Source organism: Alligator mississippiensis, chromosome 3 (assembly GCF_030867095.1).
Source record: "Alligator mississippiensis isolate rAllMis1 chromosome 3, rAllMis1, whole genome shotgun sequence".
NCBI lineage: Eukaryota > Metazoa > Chordata > Crocodylia > Alligatoridae > Alligator > Alligator mississippiensis.
In genome coordinates this window covers 800,850-823,850 of record NC_081826.1, presented here as the reverse complement: position 1 = coordinate 823,850, position 23,001 = coordinate 800,850, and the positions used below count along the sequence as shown (strand labels likewise).

The 23,001-nt window shown below is 70.1% G+C and overlaps 1 protein-coding gene across 4 annotated transcripts in view; it reads left to right on the top strand.

Annotated features, from left to right (window-relative positions):
- Window positions 1-10,971: 10,971 nt before the first annotated feature.
- PLEC (plectin) overlaps window positions 10,972-23,001 on the top strand; it is a 62,559-nt gene continuing 50,529 nt past the window's right edge. The window contains exons 1-2 of one of the 4 annotated variants that reach the window (XM_059723605.1): window positions 10,972-11,068; window positions 12,644-12,839. In XM_059723605.1, the coding sequence (XP_059579588.1) occupies window positions 12,650-12,839 (190 nt within the window). In that variant the 5' untranslated portion in view covers window positions 10,972-11,068; window positions 12,644-12,649. Of the gene's footprint in view, window positions 11,069-12,643; window positions 12,840-16,802; window positions 16,911-22,774; window positions 22,873-23,001 lie in introns of those variants that run through there. The other 3 variants (XM_059723594.1, XM_059723595.1, XM_059723601.1) reach the window with 3 other exon arrangements.

Genomic DNA, 23,001 nt, shown 5'->3' with positions numbered 1-23,001 from the left:
GTCCTGGCCCTGTGTGCTTGGTATGTGGGGGCGTCGGGGGGTCCTGCGGCTGTGGGTGCTGGTATGGTTGGGGGGGTTTCTGCAGCCGTGGACTGGTGCAGGGGGGTGTGGGTAGTGCTGGCTTGGCCTCGTGGGGATAACAGCCTACTGCTGCTGCCGCCCGCTAGAGGAGCTGCCCCTGCTCTGCAGGCGGGGACCTGGGCACAGCCCTGACGCTGGGGGGGTCCGACTCCCTGGTGCCCTGGGGAGGGGGCAGGAATATGCCCCAGACCTGTGCCTGGGGGGTGCGACCGGGGACCGCGGGGATGGGAGTGTCCGTCTGGCTCTGCCCGGCCCCTCTGCCAGGACCCCTCTCCCGTGGGGAGGGTGAGCAATGCCCCCTGGGCTGGGCAGGGGTCTCAACCAGTCGGCTCCAGTGGGGGTAGTTGGGGGACCCAGTCCTGGGCTGGCCCGGGCAGCACCTGCCTGCTGGGCTGCAGCGGGCGCTGGCCACTGCCCTGGGGCCGAAGGGCCCCAGCAGCTGCCCAGGCACGACCCGTCTGCCCAGGCCCCCAGGGCTGAGGCCCCTCCAGGCTCTGGCGCTGCCCTCGGCCCCGTTCTGGCACGTGCACGCTGCCTCCCCCGCTCTGCTCTCCTGACACCTATGCACGCACACGTGTGAACATGCGTGTGTGTTAGCAGCTGCTCTCATTTCTGCTGGCGGCTGGGCGGGCTGCGTGGAGGGCGGTGGCAGGTTTTGGGCACTTCTCGCCGGCCGTGCTGGTGCCTGCCTCTGCCCGTTACCTCGCGGCCGGGCTGGCTCTGCGCTGTGGTCAGCTTGGCACCTGCTGCAGCCCCCGCCCTGCGCCGCGGACACGGGCTCCGCTGGCACGTAGCAGGTGCGACCAAACCGCCACTGTCGGTCTCCGAGCACCACCCGTGTTCACTTCCTCGATGCGCTAAGAGCTCTGGAGCTGTGGCTCTGGGCCCCGCTGCCTCGCTCGGAGACCCCCGACACCAGCTTCCCTGCGCGCCTGCAGAGCAGGGACCTGGCCCTGGCGCGGCTCCGTGGTCCAGGCCGCAGCCCCGAGCAGTTGATGCTTTGCCCCCCTCCCCATGCCCCTGCCCCTGCGCTGCCAGCCCTTCCTAACCAGGCAGCTGCCCTCCAGCCGCCATGGCCCGTGGGTGCGTTGGGTGCCCGGAGCTCTGCGTGCAAACCCGGCGCAGCCGTCCTGGGTGCACGGCGCCTCCGGCCTGCCGGTTTGCAGCTCGTGCACCTGCCCCGGGGAGAGGCCTTGCGGCAGAGCAGGAGCAAGGGGCGAGTGCCTCGCGGAGGAGGTGAATGCCCCCCTCCAGGGCACTGGCAGCCCCGTGACATACCCACAGGTGCTCAACCCCAGGCCTGTGGGTCAAGTCTGGCCTGCAGAGCCAAGTCATCCATCCCGTGGGGCTCCCACAGCTCCAGAAATGGAGTGAATGCGGGTAGCCGCTTCATCGCTCAAGTTTTGGGACCTGAGGGGAGCACCATGCAGCGGTGTAACGAAGTGGGGCTGGAGGTGAAAAAATAGGAGCTGCTGCATTGCCAGCATCACGGCTAGTGCTGCTGCCCCGTCATGCCCTGCCATGCTCCGAGCCCAGGCACCTCGCCCAGCCCAAGCCCTCACGGGTCCCAGACCTGGTGTGTGGCCCTGGGCTCGCACACCAGAACGTTTGAGCAACCCTGGACTCATTGAATCATCAGCTTTCATGTGCAAGTGCTCAGCTCGCGCTGTGGAAGGACGTGCAGAAACCGGGTTGTGCAAAACAGGCTGTTTTTAATGCAAGGACAGGGAAGGGGGGAGGCAAGGGCAGGGGCTGTGGTGAAGAGGCAAAGCAATAAAACCCATGAGGCCTGCAGTGAAATGCAAGTGAAGGACAGAGATGGTCCTTTCCAGTGTGGGGATTGGGAGGGGACCCCTGGGCTGAAAATGAGACCTCACCTGCCTTGTAGTCCAGGAAAACCGCCCCCCACCTGGGCCGCACGTGCCTGGGGAGGGGGCCGCAGGGGCGGTGCAGGCCTCGTATGCCCCTTCCGCAGACGCGCAGCCCGGTGTCCAACCTCAGGTGCCAGCGTGTCCTCCCCGTTCCTGTTCCCAGGCTCACTGCGCGCACCCAGCGTCCCCGTGCCTGGTCTCCCACCTGCACCTCCCTGCACTGCCTCCCACCTGCGATGCTCCGAGCCCCGGGCTGCATCGGGGCGGCTGCCACCATCGGGATCTCCGGGTGTCCTTGCATGCCTGGAGTCGTAACGAGAATGCTGTCCTCCGGGCTGTGTGCCGGGGAAAACGGCAAGGGTCTCTGTCCAAAAGCAAGGCAGACACCACCACTCACCCCTGTCCTGGGAAAGCGGCCTTAGTGGTCACGGTATTCCCCTGCCTGGGCACGGGGACAGCTGTCCCCTACCTTGCAGCAGCCTCGATGGTGCACCCGGGATCGATAACGCTTCACGCAGACGAAGGCTTCATCCTCCTCGCAGACGAGCCTCCTGGTGCCTCGCGAGCTTGCAGCCCCTCGGGCTCCTCCTGCTTCCATCCTCAGCTGCTTCCCCACCTCGACCGGGCTCCTCCGCGATGTGTTGGCCGTGAGGTAAGACACACGGGGCAAGTCACCTCCTCCCGGAAGCTGACTCCTGTGCAGCCGTGGCTCCTCCGCTCCTGGGGAAGAGCACCTAGGAGTTGCTGTCACTGCCCTGAGTGCAGCGGTCTGCGCAGCCCCTGCGGGACAGGGCAGGGCTTTCCCACCCAGGGCCTGGGCATTGCCCCAGTGTGCCACCCCTGGGCCCCAGAGAGAGCGAGCCAGGGCAGGGGAAGGGTTAACACCAGCCGTCCCCCAACACGGTCTGTGCAGGGGCCGGGGCTGCTTCCAGCTCGAGCCCCTTGCTGGGGGCTGCAGCCGGGGTGGGAGCTGGGTGGCTCCTGGCTGAGTTCGTGACCGAGTCTGGGGCAAGCACTTCCAAAGCACTCGGAGAAGGTGATCAGGAACAGTCGGCAGGGATTCACCAGGGGCAAGTCCTGCCTGACCAACCTGATTCCCTTCTACGAGGTGACTGGCTCTGGACGCGGGGAGACTGCATTGAAACCTGGCTGGAGCATCAGGCTCAGAGAGCAGTAATCCATGGCTCGATGTTGAGTTGGCAGCTGGGCTCAAGTGCAGTGCCCCGGGGTTGGTCCTGGGGCTGGTTTTGTTCAATATCTTCATCAGTGACCTGGAAGATGGGATGGATGCACCCTCAGCAAGTCTGCAGATGACACCAAGCTGAGGGAGTAGATACGCTGGAGGTCGGGCTAGGATTCAGAGTGACCGCGACACATTGGGGGACTGGGCCGAAAGAAAACTCAGGAGGTTCAACAAGGACAAGTGCAAAATCCTATGCTTAGGAAGGAGCATTCTCCTGCACTGGTGCAGGCAGGGGCGACGGGCTGGGCAGCAGCTCTGCAGACACAGCTCTGGGGGGACAGGGGTCCAGAAGCTGGACAGGAGCCAGCAGTGTGCCCTTCTTGGTGCCAGGAGGGCTACCGGCATCCTGGGCTGCATTGGTAGGAGCATTGCTGGCAGATGGAGGGCAGCGATTCTTCCCCTCTATTCAGCACTGGGGAGGCCACATCTGGAGTCCTGTGTCCAGCTGTGGGCCCCCCACTACAGAAAGGATGTGGACACATTGGAGAGAGTCTAGTGGAGGGGAACAGAAACGGTTGTGGGGCTGGAGAACAGGACTGGTGAGGAGAGGCTGGGGGAACTGGGCTGATTGAGTCTGGAGAAGAGAAGACCGAGGGGGATTGAATAGCAGCCTTCACCTCCCTGCCGGGGGGCTGCAAAGAGGGTGGAGCTGGGCTGGTCTCAGTGGGGGCAGATGACAGGACAAGGAGCAATGGGCTCAGGCTGCAGCAAGGGAAGTTGAGGTTGGATATTAGGGAAAACTCTCTCACGAGGACGGTGGTGAAGCACTGGGACAGGTTACCCAGAGAAGTCATGGAGTCTCCATCCTCAGTGGGGCCGTGGGGCTTTGTCTACCTGGGTCTTCAAAACCTCCAAGTCCCAGGCCCCCCTGCCAACCTCCTCCTGGCCCTGGCCAAGCTGGCGTGTACCTGGCCAGGGAGGAGGCTGTGGCCGGAGGGTCCCTGGGGTCCCAGGGCTGCGTCCCTTGCCCGGCTTCGTTCCCGTCTCTGAGCAGAGTCTCACCAGGCAGTGTCCGCTGGCCCCTGGACTCGTTCGAGGGCCCGTGGGTGCTCTGCGGTGCGCTCTGCTCCGCGTCCCCCCCGTGCACTCCTGTTGTGACCCTTTGCTCTGCATCCCGCCCGCTGGCATTCCTGTTTGTCCAGAGGGATCTGGCACGTGCCACTGGTGGCCCCAGCATAAAGGGGGCTTCTCGTTTCTGTGGCCGACCTGGCCCACGATTTCCCCGGTGCGTTAAAAGCCGTCCCGCGGGCAGGGAGCGGAGGCTGGAAGGCAGAGTGACCGGGGCAGAGCAGGGTTCTCCTCTGTCCCCCTCCCTGCAACCCCCAGCGCTGAGGTCCAGGCAGGGCGATGCCGAGGCCGTGCCCCTCGCTCCCTGCCCCAGAGCCACTGATGCCCCTTTTCTCCATACACGTGTCCAAGCCCTGGCGCATGTGGCTGAGCTCTCGGCTCCCACCGTCTCTGGGGCCACGAGTCCCCCTTTAATGCCACACTGGGGGAAAGACTTCCCTGGGGGCGGGCACGGCCGGGCGAAGGACCCACCAGGGGGCGCCAATGCTCCACGTGCGGGGTCCGCTCCGCCCTGCGGGAACCCCGCCGTGGGGGCATCGTGGGGGGCTGTGGAGGGCGCGAGTGGGGGGCTCCAGGGGGTTACAGGTTGGGAGGGGGGGGCACCGGGGGGCTGTGGGGTGGGAGTGGGGGGCACCAGTGGGGCGGGGGCGCTGTGGGGTGGGAGTGGGGGGGCACCAGTGGGGTGGGGAGGCTGTGGGGTGGGAGTGGAGGGGTACCAGGGGGGCTGTGGGGTGGGAGTGGGGGGCACCAGTGAGGTGGGGGGGCTGTGGGGTGGGAGTGGGGGGCACCAGTGGGGCGGGGGCGCTGTGGGGTGGGAGTGAGGGGCACCATGGGCTCGGGTCTGCCTGCCCCCCGTGTGCTCCAGCCCCCCAGTTGTTGCGCGGCCCCGGGAAAGGGGGGTTCAGTTCTGAACAGCTCCAGCAAACACCCCCCCCCTCCCCCCCGTCGGTGGGAGCCGCGGTCTGGGTGCAAGGGGCTGGCGCTGCCCGCCTGGGGCTGGGGCTGGGGCTGAGGCCTGGCGCCGGCACCACTTTCATGTCAGCGCCGCGCCGCGCCGCGGAAGCGTTTCTGGAACATTCCTGGTGCCTGCCAGGCCTTGCTGGCAGCGTTAACCCTGTGCCTGCTGCAGCCCCTGCCCCCCCACCCCCCCGCCCCCACACAGCTGGAGCATCTGGTGCGCAGGGAAAGTGCCCGGCCTGCCCCGAGCCTGCGTCCTCGTGGGTCTGGCTGGGCGTGTGCTGTGGGCCCGGGCGGCGCTCTCGTCACAGCCGTGCAGCGTGGCCTGCGAGCCGCAGCCACAGGGCAGGGAGTGGGGCCCCTGCTGTGGCCGTGCCCTGGGGGCAGGAGCCAGCGGGGGCGCCGGCGGCTGTGATGCGGCGAGGGTCAACATGCCCACAGCGCAGTCCGGGGAGCGCCATGGGCAGCCCTGCCCAGCCTGGTGCGGGGTGCAGGGCCGGGAGGCTGTCGGGGACCCCATGGCTCCACCCGGCTCGGGAGCCAGGGGACGGGACGTGCCTCGGTACCGGCTGGCATGGGCTGGTGCTTGCCCGGGCACTGGGCACCGGCTGCCATTGTCTCCTCAGTGCGAAGGAAAGCGTGGCCCCCCCAGCACCCAGTCCCCGGCCATGCTGCGGCCGAGCCCACACCTGTGGCTGGGAGCCCTGCCAGGGGCCGGGGCCATGCCACACATGCGCCAGCCCGGCACGCTCATGGCCTGGCACTAGCACCGGCAGTGGCGTGCAAGCACGGCAGCCAGGGGCATGTCCCTGGCAAAGGGGCAGTGGGGCAGCTGGGGGCAGGTCCCCCAGCCCCGACCAGGCCTGGGAGCAGCGTTCCTGGCCGGGCGCAGGGCAGCCGTGCCCGGGACGGGGTGCTCGCGCACCCTGGCTGGCCCGGGGCCCCTGCCTGCGCGGCGAGGGTTAAGGGCCCAGGCGGGGGCGCGGGGAGCGGGGCTGGAACGGCTCCGGGGGCGGTCGCTGGCCCCGGGCTCCGCCGCGCCGCAGTGAGTCAGAGGCAGGGGCCCCGCCCGGCACATCTGGAGCTCGTCTGCGCTGCGCCGCGTGCGGGGCCCCGGGGGTTAACGGGCCATGTCGCCGCCGGGCCAGTGGGCACCGAGCGAGCCGGCGTGGCTGCGCGTGGCCTGGGTGGCAGGGCTGGCGCTGAGCTCTGTGGCCGTCTGGATCCTCTTCCTGCTCGGCTCGCTGCGGGGCCGCCCGCCCGCTCAGGCCCGGGCCCCGCTGACCACAGGTAGGTGTCCGGGGCCTGTGCCCCACGTGCGGGGGGCTCTGTCTCCGGCGGCCGGGCTCTGGGGCAGCCCCATGCGTCCTGCTCTGCCTGCCTGACTAGCCCTGCCTGAGCTCAGCAGCGCCAGGATCGGGCCCGGTGGGGGGGCTGTGGCCTGGGCCAGGACACCCTTGTATGGAGCAGCCCACGGCCGCAGGCTGGGACGCGCTCCCCCTTACCCAGCCCCATAACCCTCCGGCTCAGCCCATCACCCCGTGGCCCCTGTCCTGCTGCAGCCAGCCCAATCCCCCCTCCCAGAGCCCAGCACACAGCCTGGGTCCCGCCCGTGTCCCTGGCCACGGCTCTGCATTTCCCCATTGACACCTCCCTGGGTGTGGCGGCAGTGGTGTATGAACCCCGATGGGGTGCAGGGTCCAGGCTGGGTCTCTGCCCCTGCAGCCCCCAGGCGCTGCCCCAGCCCCGCTGCAGCTGGAGGCATTGCCCCGCGGGTTGCATGCTTAGCCCCCCCCCGTCTGACCCCTTTGGCCCACAGAGCAGCCCCCGTGGCAGCGCTGCACCGGGCCACGTGCAGGGCAGGGGATGGGTGAGGAGGGGCCGTGCTGCGGTGCCAGGCTCTGCACTTGTGTGGGTCGTTTCCAGCTGCGTGATGAACGGACACGCCGTCTCCAGGTGCCCGCTGGGAGACTGCCCCAGGGTGTGCCCTGCCGCGGGGGGATGCCCCGGGGCAGGCGGGTGCAAGTCTGCAGCGCTGTGCGCCGGGAGGGGGCCCAGCCCTGGCCCTGCAGGGTGCTGGACCCCAGAGGATGCTGGGAGCTGCGGGCTCTGCTGCGTGCTGCTCCCACGCACCAGCCTGTCACCGTGCAGGCGGCGTGACTCGCTGCGAGACAGCAGCCGCCGGAGCCCAGAGCCAAGGGGGTGACTCCCAATCCATGCCAGGGGAGCGGGGCAGAGCTGGCCTGGGTGGAAGGTGGGAGAAGCCTCGCAGGGCCCCCCGGTACAAGCAAGCACATGCGTGAGGCACATGTGGGCGCTCCGTGTGGGCACCCCTGCAGTACATGGGCTCCCTGGCACAGGCACGCCCCACCATGCACACACGCATGCTTGCAGGCGTGCTCCCACACACACGCACCCACGTGCCACTGGAGCTGTGCTTGCCGTGCCTTGCGGCTGCAGCAGGAGGGATGTCCTGGGCAGGCCGTGCTGCCGCGGGGGCCCCGGCAGAGCCTGTTCCCCTGCCACCGTGCAGCCCCAGACGCCACGTTTGCTCTGTTGCAGGGAAGCAGCTGGGCCCTGGGAAGTCCCTGCCCAGCTCAGAGGTAAGTCCCGCACTTGGCTGCAGCCACCTCCCCGGGCACCTGTCCTGGGCCCCGCCTTGCCGCACCTGCTGCTTCCTGCCGGTCGCAGCTCCCGGCACCGCATTGCCAGCGCCGTGCCGTGCCCAGGCCCCGAGCGCTGCGTGGGGGGAGGGCAGCAGGCCGCCCGTGCCAAGTGTGCGGGGACCTTTGTCCGGTGGTGAGTGACTCTGGCGGCTCGGGGCCGCTCACGCCGGCGGGGCGGAGTGCGGCCTGAAAGAGGCCCATTGTCCGGCGCTTAATGAGGGAAGTCACTTCTCCCTCTCGGGGACTGGGCATCATTGCGGCCGCAGCGGCTGAGCCCGGCACAGAGCCCCTTTGCGGAGAGCCCTGCACACAGCCACCAGCACCGGGGTGCAATGGGGCCGGGCTGGCCTGGGCTGGGGGGAGCTGACGCTGGCACATCCCTGGTCCAGGCCGGGTGCCCCAGCTGGCTCTGCTGGCGCTGACGAGCCCCATTTGTCTTCGCTGCAGAGGAAGAAGAGGAAGGGCACGAAGCCGAGCTCTGTCCCTCCGCGGGCAACCCGGGTGCAGCCCCACAAGAAGCCCAGGGGGACAAGCCTGCGTGGGGCTGCCCGCACACAGGTAGGAGAGCCTGGGGGCATCGGGGGCCAGCCTGCCACGGGCCACGGCACCCTGGTGCAGACCCTGGCACCCGCCCCAAGGCAGCATGGGGTGCGAGGCAGCCTGCAGGCCTGCATCCAAGCCCGACGGGCTGCAGCGGGGCCAGGCCATGGGGTGCAGGGGGCTGGGAGCTGCAGCACTGCTGCATCCACTGGCACATGTCTGCTGCACTGGCAAGGCAGGCCCCGGGGTGGTGAATGGGGTGCGAGGGCTGGGGGGCACCACGCTGCAGGGGGGCAGGTGCCCCTGTGCTGCCTCCAGGCCCCTGAATGCACCGGTGGCCCCTGTCCCGGGGTCCTGCTGCCCGGCGCCAGGCTGTGCCTTGGGTTGGGTGCGGTGCTGGAGGGTCCTGTCCTGGCGAAGCAGGGAGCCCGGCTGCACCCTGTGCCTCAGTTTCCCTGCTCGTCCCTGGTACTAGTGTTTGACTGCAGGATGTGGAGACGGGCAGGGTGGTTCCTGCGTGCAGTGACAGCGCTGTGGCGCTCTGCGGGCCAGGGAGGAGGCAGGGGCTGGGCCTGGTGTGGGGACAGACAGCCCAGCTGGGGCAGGGGCCAACAATACACTCCATGCCTGTGTCCGTGTCCAGCCCCCATAGGCCGCGGGGGTTCACGTCCCTGTGTGGTTGTGCTTGTGGTCGGGTCACGGGCAACACGGGCACCGGCTGCGCCTGCGTGGAGCGGACGGACGGCGCTCCCTATGCCGCCATGCCGTATCTCTCGCTCGCAGCCCCTTAGTCATTTCCTCTCCAACCGAGCGAGCAGTGCCAGCACCGGGGTAGGGCAGGGCAGGACAGGGGTGCACAGCGCCGGGCTGCGGGGTGCCAGCTGGGCCGGGCCTGTCCCTGCCTCCACCCCTGTCTGGAGCAGGCCCTTGGGCTGGGGTGAGTCTGACCCTGGGGGCGAGCCCCCACCAGCCCCCGGCTGCTCCGTTCCCAGGCCCTAGGCTGCATCCCTGGGGCCCGAGTCACCCGCAGCTCCCAGGCCTGCAGCAGCCACCCCAAGCCAGGAGCCCCCCCAGGCCTGGCCATGGCCCCCTCCCTGCCTTCCCAGGGAGGGCTGGGTCTGGCGCTGCACTGTCCAGGCCTGGCTGGCACGGGCACTGCAGCTCCGGCCGCGAGGGCCCTGAGAGGGGAGGTCAGGGCAGGCATGGGGGACAGACGGTGTGGGGTGAGTGCACAGAGCCCTGTGCCAGACAGGCCTCCACGCACACGCATGCACACGCGCGTGCACCCAGGAGCTGGCAGCAGCTGTGCTGGGCATGGCACAAAGGCTGGGTCACGTGAAGCGCATGATGGCACGGCCGGCCGGCGGACGCTGCAGCTGCAGGGAGCTGGGGACACGCTCCGTGGCCGTGGCCGTGCCCACGGGCTGTGCTGTGGCTCCCAGCAGGGCTGGCAAAGGGCCTGCAGTGCCAGGCCTCCACCTTGCCCAGGGGCCCTCAGGAGTCACCGCCCGCAACCACGGTCCAGGCCCCCGCTCGGGCTCAGCCCCTTCGGCCTTGTCCTGGGCTGGCTGATCAGGATCGTGCCGTGGCCCTGAGCAGGGAGGCGCTGGCTTGGGTGGGGCCGGCCGCGGAGGGTGGGCAGGCGGGCGGGCGAGGCGGGGTGGGTGCAGCAGCCATATTCCCGAGCGGGGCGGTGCAGTGCAGTGCAGTGCAGTGCAGTGTAGCCGGGTGAGGAGGAGCCCTGGCTGGCAGAGCCAGAGCTGGCCCTTGGCGCTGGGCCTGGGCAGGGCCGGAGCTGCAGGACCCCCCTGGGCACTGCGGGCAGCCCCAGTGCTGGACACACCCAGGTTAACCCCTAGTGTGCCAGGCTCTGTGCAGGGGAGGGTCAATCCCCAGCAGCCCGGGCTGTTTGTGCAGGACAGGGTTAACCCGGGCGCCCCCCCCCCCCCCCGGCTGTGGGTGCAGGGCAGGGTTAACCCCTAGCTGCCAAGTTCTGTGCAGGACAGGGTTAACCCTGGGCCTGCCGGGCTGTGAGTGCAGGACAGGGTTAATCGCTGTGGTGCGGTGGTTAACCCTCAGCTTGCCCGGCTCTGTGCAGGACAGGGTTAACCCCAGACAAGCCCAGCTGTGGTTGCAAGTGTTAACCCCTAGCCTGCCGGGCTTGTGCAGGAGGTGGTTAACCCCTGGAGCCCCGGGACGTGTGCAGCACAGGGTTAACCCTTGGCGCGCTGAGCGGTGTGCAGCACAGGGTTAATCCTGGGCGGTGGGTGCAGGAGGGTTAACCCCTAGAGTGCTGGGCTGTGTGCAGGACAGGGTTAACCCCTGGCGTGCGGGCTCGGCGCACAGCCCCGGCTGTCTGTGCAGGGGAGGGTTACGCGGGCCCATGCGGGGTTAACCCCTAGGCTGCCGGCTGGCGCAGGACGGGTGAAGCCCGGGGTGCGGGGAGGCAGAGGCTCGGCCCCGGCGGGATCGGGGCCGCTGCAGGGCGGCTGCGCGGGCGCGGTGAATAATTCATGGGCGGCGGCGGGAGGCGGGAGGCGCGGCCAGCCCCCGGCTCCGCACCGCCCCGCGCCGCACCGCACCGCCATGCGCCCCGCACCGGCCGGCGGGGCCGAGCGCCCCGGAGCCCCGCGCCGCGCCCGGTGAGTGTCCGCGCCCGGCCCCGGCCCCGGCCCCGGCCCCGGGCCTCTGCCACCGCCCGCCCGCCTCCCTGGCCGGGCCGGCGGGGAGCGCGTGTGCGCACGGCCGTGCCCGGCCCCGGCGGTGCGGCGCGGCGCGGCGCGGCGCGGGCTCCGTGCAGGCGGGCGCGTGGCCCGGCCCCGCTCCTGCGGCTCTGCGGGCGTGCGGGTCGCGCCCGGCGCAGCTGCAGCATCAGGGCGGCGGCGGCGCAGCCCCGCGGGTGGGCGGCGCGGGGCGCTGCGTGGGGGGGCGGCAGGTGCACGGGGGCGGCGCTGGAGCGGGGGGCGCGGGCGGTGTCGGGGCCGGCCGGGGGCAAGGTGGCGGGCCGTCGGCGGGCGCCGGTCACATGTCCCCGCGGGGCAGAGTCCGGCCCGGATCCTCTGGGAGCCGGCCCCTGGGTGGCGGGCGCCGGGGCCGAGGACCAGGTGGGACCTGCCTCTGGCTGGAGCCCTGGACGGGGTCCGGTCCGGTCCAGCCGGCGGCCGGGAGGAGGCCGGCACAGGCGTCTCCTGCCCCGGCTGGCCTCTCAGAGGCCTCTGGGGCTGGTGCCCGACCTGCTCCCGCAGCCAGGCCTGTCCCGGGGCCGCGGGGCCAGGTCTGCGCCGGCGGGACTGCCTGCCCTGCCGGGGAAGCAGGCGAGGAGGAGGATGCAGAGGCAGAAAAGGCTGCTGGACCACGCCGCCTGCCAGGCCTGGGAGGGACCCCGCGAGCCCTGCGTCTGCTCCTTGTTCCTCTGCTGTCAGCACATTGCTGGGGAACCCTCTGGCAGCAGCGCGCGCGTGTGCACGCCTGTGTGCGCGTGTGTGCGAGCAGAGGCCGGAACCCGATACGGCCCCTGGTAGCCGACCCGGCGCAGGCCTGGGTGACGTCTGCGATGCTGCCCTCTTCCCACCTGCCCTGGGTGTCCCTGGTGCCGGACTCCGCCGGGCTTGCATCAAACAACACATGCGTGTGGAACAGTGCATGCGCCTGTGCGTGGAGCTGGCGCCTGCAGGAGGGGCCTGCCCTAGCGTGTGCCCACCTGGGCCCTGTGCCGGGGCACGGCTACACCCCAGGGCTCAGTGAGGCTGGGGCTGCGCGTGGTCGGGGCTTTGGTTGCCTGCGGCTCTTGGCGTTGCAGTGGGGGTCGTGGGGCAGGAGGCGGGGGGGCAGAGGCACGTGGGGGCACAGGTGGGCAGAACCTGAGAGCACGGCCTAGGTGTTTGAATCGGGGACGCAGCAGAGTGCGGACCCTGGGGCTGGACGTGTGTGCACGTGCGTGTGAGGCAGTGACAGCTGTCACAGTGCGTGGGGGCACGAGTTGGCAATGACATCTGGGCAGGAGCTGCTTCCCCCCCGGGCTGAGGGACATGCTCAGGGACAAACAGGACATCAGTGGCAGGGAGGGGAGCCTGGTGTCCCGGGCTCCAGGCCAGTTCCCTTAGGCTGGGGGTGGGGGTAGAGGGGCACGCTGGGGTGCAGTGTTTGGCCCCCGGGAGCGTGAGGGAGGGGCAGAGGTTTGCGGGTCTGGGATCTAACACCCCTCACCCCCTCCGCAGGAGCTGATGTCGGGCAGCCGCAGGGAGAGGTCCCGGATGGCGGAGGAGAGCTCGAGCGGCAGCAGCGGGTCCCCCAGCCCCGGGGACACGCTGCCCTGGAACCTGGCCAAGCACCAGCGCAGCAAGCGCAACAAGGCGTCCGCGGGCAACGGCACCGTGCTGGACCCGGCCGAGCGCGCCGTGATCCGCATCGCAGGTAGGTCCTGGTGTGGGGCGTGGGGGCTGCCACGTGGACGTCGGAGATGGGGGTGTGATGGGCAGGGGGGTTGCTGACGGTGCGGGCTGTGCCAGGGTGATGGTGTCGTGTTGCTCGGAGGTCAGATGTGGGGTTTGTCTGGGCTGGTTTGCTCAGTCCTGCCTCGGGACTGGATGTGACCTTGGGGGTCCCTCCGGCCCTGCTGCTCTGTGTCTAGAGTTTCTGAGCTCTGCGGGCCCAGGATCGGGCTGTCAGGGTCGCAGGGTGACTCTGCAGCTGCGGAAGGGCAGGCGGGATCCCGGGATGCACTGGTGCGGCGGCTTCCAGGGGGTGGGAAAGGCTAGTGCTGGGGGGCATCTGGATCCCACATGCCCACACTGCTGGGAGAGGGGTCTTGGCTGGAGCAGGGGCCCCGGGGAGGGGAGAGGAGGAAGAAGCAGGGGGAAGGCCCTGGTGCCAGGGCAAGCAGGGTGGCAGGTGGAGCAGGGCCTGGGTGTGAAAGCTGCACCGTGGGGCTGGTTGGCCCAGGGCACAGAGGTGACAGTGAGTTGCTGGTAACGTTTGTGAGCGATGCGGACGTCGTCGCGTGGTCGGTACCTGGCGTAGAGCCTGGCTGGGCGGCGTGGAGAGGCGGGGGGAGGCTGGAGCGGCCGTCTGGGTTGCACCGAGGCTGCAGGGTCGCAGCTGTTGGGCCCGACGCAACCTGGGAGCGCCGGCACAGCTAGGGCAGGGTCGCTGCTGCACGCAGCACCCATTGCCCGCGGTGCCAGCTCGTGCTGAAGAGCCCACGTTTGACATTGGGGAAGCATGGTCTACTGAGCTTCCAGGTGCCTGGGCCATGGCCTGCAGGTCCTGGGGTTGGGGGAGGTGACCTCTGACCCCGGAGTGCTCCCTGCCCCTCTGGAGACAGACGAGGGTGTGGGTGGGCGAGCGGCAGGGGGACCCGTGTGGGGTTGGGGAGCATGTGGCCCCACCGTTTCCCCGAAGCCCAGTGCTCCCTAGCAGGTCACCAGGCATTGGCACTGCCGGAGGAGAGTGACCTCCCGGGAGCCCGGGTCCCAGCTCGGGAGCGGGGGGAGCCCCAGGGAAGGTGTGAGGCTGTGGGGCTGCAACAGTGCCCACCCATGCATCATCCTGGCCCTGCCTGGGGTCTGCTTGCAGTGCCAGTGGCTGCCGTCAGAGGGCCTGCGTCGCGCAGCAGCGGGGTGGGGGGGACTGGGCCTAGCCGCCGGGGCTGGCGCTCTGCCTGGCGCCGGGCTGTATCGAGCACCCGTCTGCCGGCATGGGGGGGCAAGGAGCTGCGTGCGCACCTGGCATCAATAGCCCCTCGGGGATGCAGGCAGCCCGGAGCTAACGAGCTGCCTGGAAAGCTGCGTGGGCTGTCCGAGTGTGCGCCTGGCCTGCCTGCCCCGGGGTGTGGGGATGCCCCTGGGGATGGGGTGTCACAAGCTGCCCTTGGGCGGGCGTGGAGAGCCAGGCCGCGCTGCCCTGGCAGGCGTGGATTTGGCCCCGTGCCCCGTGGTGCTGCGATCCCCGGGCGGGCGCTGCGCTGTGCAGGGCCACGTCCCTGGAGGCTGGCAGCGGTCGGTCATGGGGCTCTGGACTCCGCGCTATGGGGGCGGATTTTTTCCACTGTCTGTCCTTGTCCTGCATTTAGCAGCCGCCGCACAGGTGAGCGCCGCGCTCGGCCAGGCTGGGCGTGGGGCCAGGCCTGCTCGGGTGCCCGGGCTCCTCTAGGGCTGCACCAAGACCCCCCTGCCACGAGCCTCACGCGGTGCTGCTCCGGGGCCCCTGTCCCAACCCCGTTGCATCAGGTCCCAATCCTGTGCCCCCTGTGCCCTCCAGCTCACGCGCCTGCCCCAGCATCTCCCCTGCCCGCGGCTCTGCGCCTCCCCCCATCGCCCAGCAGGGCAGGATCGCACCCGCGCCCCCCAGCTCCAGGCAGGGCTCCCGGCTGGAAGCGCAGAAGGAAGTTTCCATGAAACTCGAGCCCCTGCCCCTTGGCCCCCCACCCCGCTCCCCTCCCCTGGGCCAGCACAGCGGGAGGCAGCAGGCTGAAACCCCTGGCTCTGGTGGGGGCAGGGGCAGAGCAGATTAGGGCTCCCGCCCCAGGAGAAGGGGGCAGCCAGGATGGCCCCTGGGGGGTGAAGGCATCGTCTCCCTGCATGTTGGGGGCGGGGGGGCAGGCAGAGACCCCAGCCCTGGGTCTCACTGCCCCCAGCCCCTCGACTCTGGGGCACAGGGACCCCCACAGTGCAGGCCCCTTGCGGGGGGAGGCAGGCTCCTGCCCCCATCCCCAGCTCCCCCTGAGACATGTGGGTTGCCCTGGGTGTTGCGCTGGGGCAGGGGGGAGCGCTCCGGGGTCTTGCGGGCAGGCGCTGCACGTGCTCGAGGGGGGCTGTGTGGCCCCGGCTGAGCCCCCGGCCGCGGCAGGTATGTGGTGGTGCGCCGCGGGCGATGGCCGACATGTCCCCGCGGCTGCTGCGTCCTCCCCATACTATTTCTGTCGGGCACGGGGCCCTGCCGGCTCCCTGCCCGGTCGGGTTACGCCGGCTTTGAGAGTCTATATTTAGGGATGATGTCCCCCCCGTGGTGGCTGCGTCATGCTGGCTTTCCCAGGAGGGGTGGGACACGTTCCGGGAACGTGGCAGGGGGGGCACGGCCGTGGCCAGTCCATCCCCTCCCAGCCTGCCCAGGGACCCTTGGCCACCAAGATGCCTCGTAGTCCAGGCCCCAGCCCCGTGCCAGCATCGCACCTCTCTGCTGTCTCGTGCCATGCCCACATGCGGGGTGCAACATGCACACACATGGTAGCGTGTGTGCAGGGGGGGGCATGTGCCCAGTGGCCATGTTAGGGGGCTGCAGGCGTGTGTTGTTCTTCTGTGCGAGGGATCTTGTGTGCACATGCAGACATGCCCAGGCTTACTGCACACGCGTGTGCACCAGCATTGGAACATGCCTGTGCACACAGCTGTGGGCGGCAGAGACTGGAGCAGAGGTTGTTTCCAGCCTGATTTGCATCGGGGGCAGCGAGTCCCAGCGGTGCGTGGGCAGGGCAGGGGCAGGGGAAGGACCCGGGCAGAGGGCAGAGGAGGAGCCTTGCAAATCCCCGTGGTGAAAGCCTGGACCAGGGGTCGCAGCTGCCCGGGTCGGGTTACAGATGCAGAGCAGATGGCAGCGGGGGATGGAGGGGCCTGTCCGGGCCGGTGGGGGGGAGCTACAGGGGCCTGGGGGGGTTGGTGCAGGTGTTGGGGGGTCAGGGTCAGCAGGAGCCAGAGAGCTGGGCGCATCCTGGCTCCGTCTTCCTGGTCCGGGGTTGGGTGGGGGGGCAATGCTGACCTTGTTGCATGCATGCAGCCAGTGCTAGAGGTCTGGGGGGCTCGGGGTGGCATGGGGGGGCAGGGGCAGCCCCCCCCGTGCCCCCGCGTTGTGCCCCCAGCGGGTGCTGGCCACAGCCCTGTGCGGGTGTAAGGGCGCCGGCCCTCTCCTTTGTTCCTGCTCCCTGGAGCCTGGTGCTGCGTCAGCTCCAGCAGCCTCCTGCCCTGCCCCCCCACCTGCCCCGGGCTGCCAGGCGGGGGCAGCTGCCCTGTGGGACGGGGGAAGCCCCTGGTTTGATGGAGACACTTGCATGGATCCTGGCTGCTTGGGAGGGGGGCGGCTCCCTGAACCCCCCCATGGGGGCCGTTTGGAGTTAGGCTGGGCTGCCTCGTGGGGCCTGACACGTGCCCCCCATGCACCCGGGGCGCAGGCATCCCCAGGGTCCCCCCCACCCTGGCACTGCCCAGCTGCCACGAGGCGATGGGCTTTGGCGGGTCTGGCGGCTGCTCCTTTAAGGGGTCGGGCCAGCGGGGTGGGCTGGGCTGGGCTGGACTGTCCCGCCGGGGCTGGGCTGGGCTGGGCTCTCTGTCATGCTGTCAGCAGCCCCTGCTCGCCCATGCGGAGCCGGAGCCGGAGACGGAGCCAGAGCCAGAGCCAGAGCCATGGCCAGCTCCAGCCTGGGCGGCCTGCCCCCCGAGCCCGAGGAGCAGGACTACCTGCAAGCCTACGAGGATGTGCGGGAGCGATACAAAGGTACCCCGCGCCCCCCGGCGCTGGGGCGCGCAGCTCCGGCTCCGCACGCTCATTCCCTTAATAGGGCATGGCCGGCACCGGGCGGCCGGCGCTGACGGGGACCAGCTGCCGCCGACGTCTGTGCGCTCCCGGGTGCCCGGGGCTGGGGCTGGGGGCTCGGGGTGGTGGGCGCAGCTGGTTCTGGGGTCCGGGGGTGGCCCTTTATGCCGTGGACCCTGGACCCGCTGGGGCTGTGCAGCGTAGAGGGCGCCTGGACCCTGTCCGGGAGCCTGCACTGGCCTTGGGGCGCCTGGAACTGGGGGGCAGAGCCGTGCCTTGAGAAGTGGCGTGGGGGGCCGTGGTGGGGCCAGGCCGGGGGTGCAGAGCTCCAGGTGGGCGCTCCGCCTCGGGGCACTGGGGGGGCTGCTCCTGATGCCCCGGTGTGGGGCAGAGATGGGACCCACCCTGCCCCTCGCTCTGGCTGGGGTGCACTGGGGTGCTCGAGGCATGGGAGTGCCGCTGAGTGGGACACAAGCGTGTGCCAGGGCCGTGGATGTGCCGGGGGCTGCACCAGTCCGGAGGTTGGGGGGGCCTGGGGGGCTAGGGGGCTGGGGGTGGACTCGAGGGTGGGCTGGGCCGCACGTGGGGGGCCGGGCTGGGCATGCCGCGAGTGCCAGGGCTCGGGTTCGGCTCCGCGGGGCTTGGCTCATCGATGTGGAATCTGCTGCTATTTCGACCTGCCCCTCCCCTGCCCCCTCCGCCCGCTCTCACCTTCCCCGCGTCCTGCCCGGAGCAGGACACGCTGAGCTGTGCCCCCCACTTCTGCCCCACTGTCAGGCTGGGGGCTCCTGCACCAGGCTGCGCGGCAGGATGCTGCTGCCCCCTCCCCTGCGTCCTGCCTGGGCCCTGCTGCGGGGTCCTGGGGGTGCCCCGCCATGCCGCTGTCCAGGGGTGTCCGAGCACCCAGAATAGTGTCCCCTGGACCCTCACACGCCGAGCGGAGTCAGTCGAGGCCCCAGCTTCGCGCTGCCCCATGGCTGGCGTGGGTCCAGCGCAGCCTCGGCACCGCCTGTGGAGCCCCGCAGGCAGAGCTGGCTCCAGGGGTGCGGTGCCCCTGCCTGGAGGGGAAGGTGGACAGTGACCTTGGCCTTCACATGCCCTCTGGTGACTGCATCCCGTGCCCCCTGCGTGCTGCTGGCGGGGCTGCGCCGGTTGTTGCGGCAGGTGCTGGGCGGTGCCCCTGGAGCATGCAGGGTCTGTGGTGGGGTCAGACCCCCGGCTCTGTGCTGGAGGTCCCCCCAGCTGCGTCCACGCCTGTCCCCAGCGCCACCCGAGGCTGAGGTCCCTTGAGCTGGGCCGGCGCGGGCCGCCAGGATGGGGCTGCTTGGCCCAGGCTGCTCCTGGTGTTGGTCAAGGGCAGCAGGCACAGACCCCTCGCGGGGTGCCCCCAGGCTGGGGCATCGCTGGCCCATGCCGGCTGTTCGGGCAGGGCTGCAAGGCTGAGCTTGGAGCCAAGGCCTGGCCCTGAGGATGGCGGGGCTGGGGGCTCCGGATGCAGCCAGGCACGGTGTGCCGTGTGCCTGGGGGTCCGGGCAGCCGCAGGGGTGAGGGCAGATCTAGGATTTTGGAAGGGGGGGGGGGTGCAGGTGGCACGGGGCATCATCACGTAGGACAACGTGGATTCGTTCCAGTGCAGCGAGACACTTTGGTGATGTGCTGCGGGCCCGGGCTGTGTCGTTCTGTTTATGGTCAAAGCAAAACCAGCAACAGCCGTTGCGACGTGCACTGCTTCACTGGTTGGGAAGGTTAAACACCCGTAGCAGGCTGGGTACAGAGGGTTTTAAAGTTTGAGCACAGCAGGCATCAAAGGGAGTGCAACTGCACTGCTATTCCCCAATGCATCTGCCCTTGGTGGGGGTGCAGGTGGCACTGGGGGGGGCCCAGGCAGCTCCGTGGGTGTCTCTGGGGCCCGGTAGTGATAGCTGTGGTGCCGCAGGGACACCCCTGCCTGCCCCCGTTCTGCACGTGCTGCTCCAACGTGGGGGGGGGGGGCCCGGGCAGCTCCATGCAGCCCCTGCACGGTGCCCTGCAGGGCTGGGGGTTCATCCATTCTCCAGCCCCGCTCTGTGTAGTGGGGCACCAGCCCCAGGCGCTGCCCCATGTCTGGGGCAGGGCCCTGATGGACGGAGGGGTTGGGGATGGGCAGCGCGGCCAGGGGGTGTCGGGAGGTGCTGGATGCCAGGGGCTGCGGGGTGACGAGCTGGGGTTGAAGGCTGACTGGGGGAGCCGCGCGGATGAGCCAGCCTGGACCCCAGCAGGACAGTGTCACGGGCAGCGTGGGGGTGGCACTGGGACCGCTGGCAGGGTGTGGAGGGAGGCTGCCTCAGTCAGTCAGGTCCAGGGACCAGGCGGTTGGGACGGGGAATCATCTTGAAGGGGAACAGGTGTCGACTGAGCCCGTGGGCGTCCCTGGGCAGTGCCGACCCCCACACCAGCGGGCACCATGCCCCGTTCGGCGTCACCGATGACTCAGGGTCACAGGGCTGCAGCGCAGAGCAGCATACGTGGCTCCCTCCCCGGGGTGGGCAGTGCTGACGTGCAGGGCCGTGGGGCCGGGGCAGCTGTCGGGAGCCAGCAGGGAGCCCCAGCAGCAGTGGGGTGTCCCCTCCGGGCAGCGCGGATCCGGATCCGGATCCGAATCCAGCTTGGACTGGGTGCTGGCAGCTGCCTGGAAACCAGGGATCGTGGCCCTGTTGCCTTCTGGCCAGGCAGACCGTGGGGGGTGTGCACGTGTGCGCGCGCGTGTGTATAGGTGTGTGCATGTGCTCACATGTGTATTAATACATGCAACCAGGACTCATGGCAGAGGTGATATCTTTAATTGGAACCACTATTTTTTTTGCAAAAATCTCTCACCTCTACCACGAGTCCTGATTGCTTTCTCTTCTGGACCAATACGGCTACAACCTGGATACTTAATACATGCACGCATTTGGCGCTTGGAAAGGGTTAACTATCCAGAGCTGATGGAAATCGAGAGTGGAATTAAAATCTGGGCAGAAACAACACATGGGCTGGGCCAGTGCTCCTGCTGGCACCAACCCGCGGGGTCCTGGCTGGAGGGTCTTGCTCCCGTGCTCGGGCTCGGCCTGATGCTGCACTAGGGCAGGACGGGATTTCCCCCTGCTCAGACTGGTGCAGACTGGACCTTCGTCTGCATCGGGGGCATGGCCTCGGCCTGGGGTCTCTCGGGTGTATTTAACCCCTTGACAGCAGCTGGGCACTGCCAGCCCTGGTCCCCAGCTTTCCCTGGCGCAGGATCGGGGCTCTCGGTGCCTGCGGGCGACGGGCTGCGTTGTGGTGCAGGGGTGCCGCGTGGTGTCTGGAACGGGTCAGACAAGGCTGTGTCTCGGACAGTTTGGATGGGGCTGATCCTGGAGCATGGGGCTGGACTGGATGTGACCTCCAGGGTCCCTGCCAGCCCGGCTGTGCCGTGAGTCCCGGGTGGGAGCCGGGAGGCCACGGTCCTGCCCCCAAGCACCTGCTTCGGCACGCAGCAGAGCCAGGGACCAGGGAGCAGGTCCCACAACCCTAATCTCGGCCTGTCGGTTGCTCCATCCGCCCAGCCCAGCCCCTGGGGCGGGTCTCAGGGCCTGTCTTGCTTCTCCGGCAGGGGCCTGGCTGTGCCCGTGCCCTCGTGGGGGTGCCCCACGGGCCCCGGCAGCCCCAGCGCAGGAGGCTCCGGGTGGGGGCAGGGGACAGCGCAGCAGGCAGACACGCCGGCCCTGGCAGGACGCCACCACCCAGCTGCTCTCGCTCTTGACGTCTGCGGGCAGGGAGACGGGCTGATGCATCCAGACGAGCCGCCAGCCCCGCGCGGTCCCTGCCCCCATTCTCACTGCGGCAGGGCACCCGGGCACCCTCTCTGCTCCTACCTGGGCTCCCCTCCTCGTCCCTGCAGCACGTTGGCTTCCAGCCAGGATCTGACTCAGGGCAGCAAGGGACCCTCCGTGACTTCCCTGCCTGTTGCCCCAGCCTCTGCCAGCCCCGTTGGGGATTCAGAGCTGCAGGTGATCCGTGCCTCGCTCCCTGGGGTCCAGCTGGAGCAGCTGGTAGCCCTGCAGGGGACTCTGGGGTACGGGACCATGAAGGGTTAATGCCCTGCCCTTGTCCTCTGCAGTCTGGCTGAGGTTTGGGCAGACGTAGGGGTGGGGGGTCTTGGCCCCGGAAGGACCCGGGGGGGGGCTGCTTCGCACTATTAGGTTTTGCAGCGGTCCCTCTGCCACGTGCTCGCTCTGCCCAGGGGCAGGGAGTCCTCCAGGCATCCCACAGTGCAGTGTAGTGCAGTGCAGTGCAGAGGGAGGGAGTGGAGAAGACAGTGGTTGAGCGCTCCTGGCACCCTGGGCGCTGCGGTGCCTGGGCCGAACCAGAGGGCGGGAGCCTGCTGGGCACCTGCAGCACTGGGGTGCTAGGACACGGGCTGCCTGCTCCCCTCCTGCCCCTTCCCATCGGGGAGGGGAGCGGGTCTGCAGGCTGGGGCAGCTTAGGGTGCTGCAGTGGGAGGCCAGTGCTGTGGTGTGCAAGTGCTCCGGCAGGGGTGGACATCTGTCCCCCCCAGAGCTGGCAGCTGACCCCCCGTGTACTTGGGAGTGTGCGCAGAGCCCCAGCCTCGCGCGGTGCCCACGCTGCCCTGCGCCGAGCCCCCAGCCACCGCGGTCGCAGGTGGGATGCCGTCCCGGGGGTGATAACGGCCGGAGCGTACGGCGCAGAAGGGAAGCTGAAGCCAGGAAGGACGGCCGGGTGGGTGGCAGGGCCCAAGATGAGCTGCTCGGGGTGTGGGAATGCGAGGAATGCAATGCACAGGGATTAGGCAGGGAGGGGAGAGCGGGTAACGGCAGGGTGGGGGGACGGGGCCGGGTGGTGTCCCTGTGGCACAGGACAGGTCCACCCTCCATCACCGTCACCCAGGAGGGTGTCAGCCGCCTCGGGGAGGGCGCACCCCAGACACTGGCGCACCCGGCTTAGCAGTGCCCGGGGGGGCGGGGGGCCAGGAGAGCGCGGGGTCGTGGCAGGGGGCCGAGCGCGGGCTGTGGGGATGCGGTGGCACCGGGTGGGCGCGGTGGCCCATCAGTGCAGGACGCAAGGCCGGGGGGATTCCCCCGGGGCAGGAGGGTCCAGGAGCCCCTGCGCGGCGGTGTGGGAGCTGCGCTGTCCACCTGCCCGGGCTCTGCGCCCTTCCCCGCGGGCAGGCCGTACCGGGGAGCCCAGGGGCGGGTGGGAGATCTCGCGGGGGGCTTCGAGCCCCATCGGGGCGTGGGTGGGGCTAGGGTGGCTGCACGTGGACGTGGCCACCCCTGGCTCCGGCCCCGTGGGGCTGCAGTGCAGCCGGAGCCGGTGCCAGCCCGGCGCGGGCGGTGGCTGGAGAGGGATCCCGCGGGGGAGCGGGGCCCGCAGCCGGGTCCGTGCGCCAGCCCGGGGGGCAGCGAGCCCGGAGCCGCTGGTGTGAGCCGGGGGGGTGCCCTGCGGCACCCCAGCACCCAGGCCCTGGCAGGGGCCGCCGGGAGGGGCCAGCACAGCGGCTGCCCCCGTCCCTCGGGGCTCGCTCCCGGGCCGGGCCGGGCGCTGCCCCCCCCCGCATCCTCGCGGCCGCGTCCAGCGCAGCCTGTGTCGGGGGCCGGGGGGGCAGGGTCCCAGGAGGCGGGGCGCCTGGCCCGAGGCGGTGATGGGCGCGGGGCGGGGGGGGTGCGGGGTCCGGGGGTGATGGGCGCGGGGCGGGGCGGCTGCGGGCGGGGGCGGGTTGCGGGGCGGGGCGGGGGCTGCGGGGCGGGCGCTGCGGCAGTGGCGGCGCCGCTTCCAGATGCGCGCTCGGGCCGGCGGTGCGGGGCAGTGCGGTGCGGTGCGGAGCGCAGCGGAGCCGAGCCGGGTGGCCGCAGCGCCATGGACTCGTCCCGCTCCATCCATCACGAGATCATCTCGCTCAAAGGTGCGGCGCGGGCGCGGGGGTGCGGGCGCCGGGCACCTTCCCTTCCCCGCGGCGGGCACCTGCCGGGCCGGGCTCTGCTCCCCTGGCCTGGGTCTTGCCCCCTCCACGGCGGTGCCAGGCCCCGAGCGG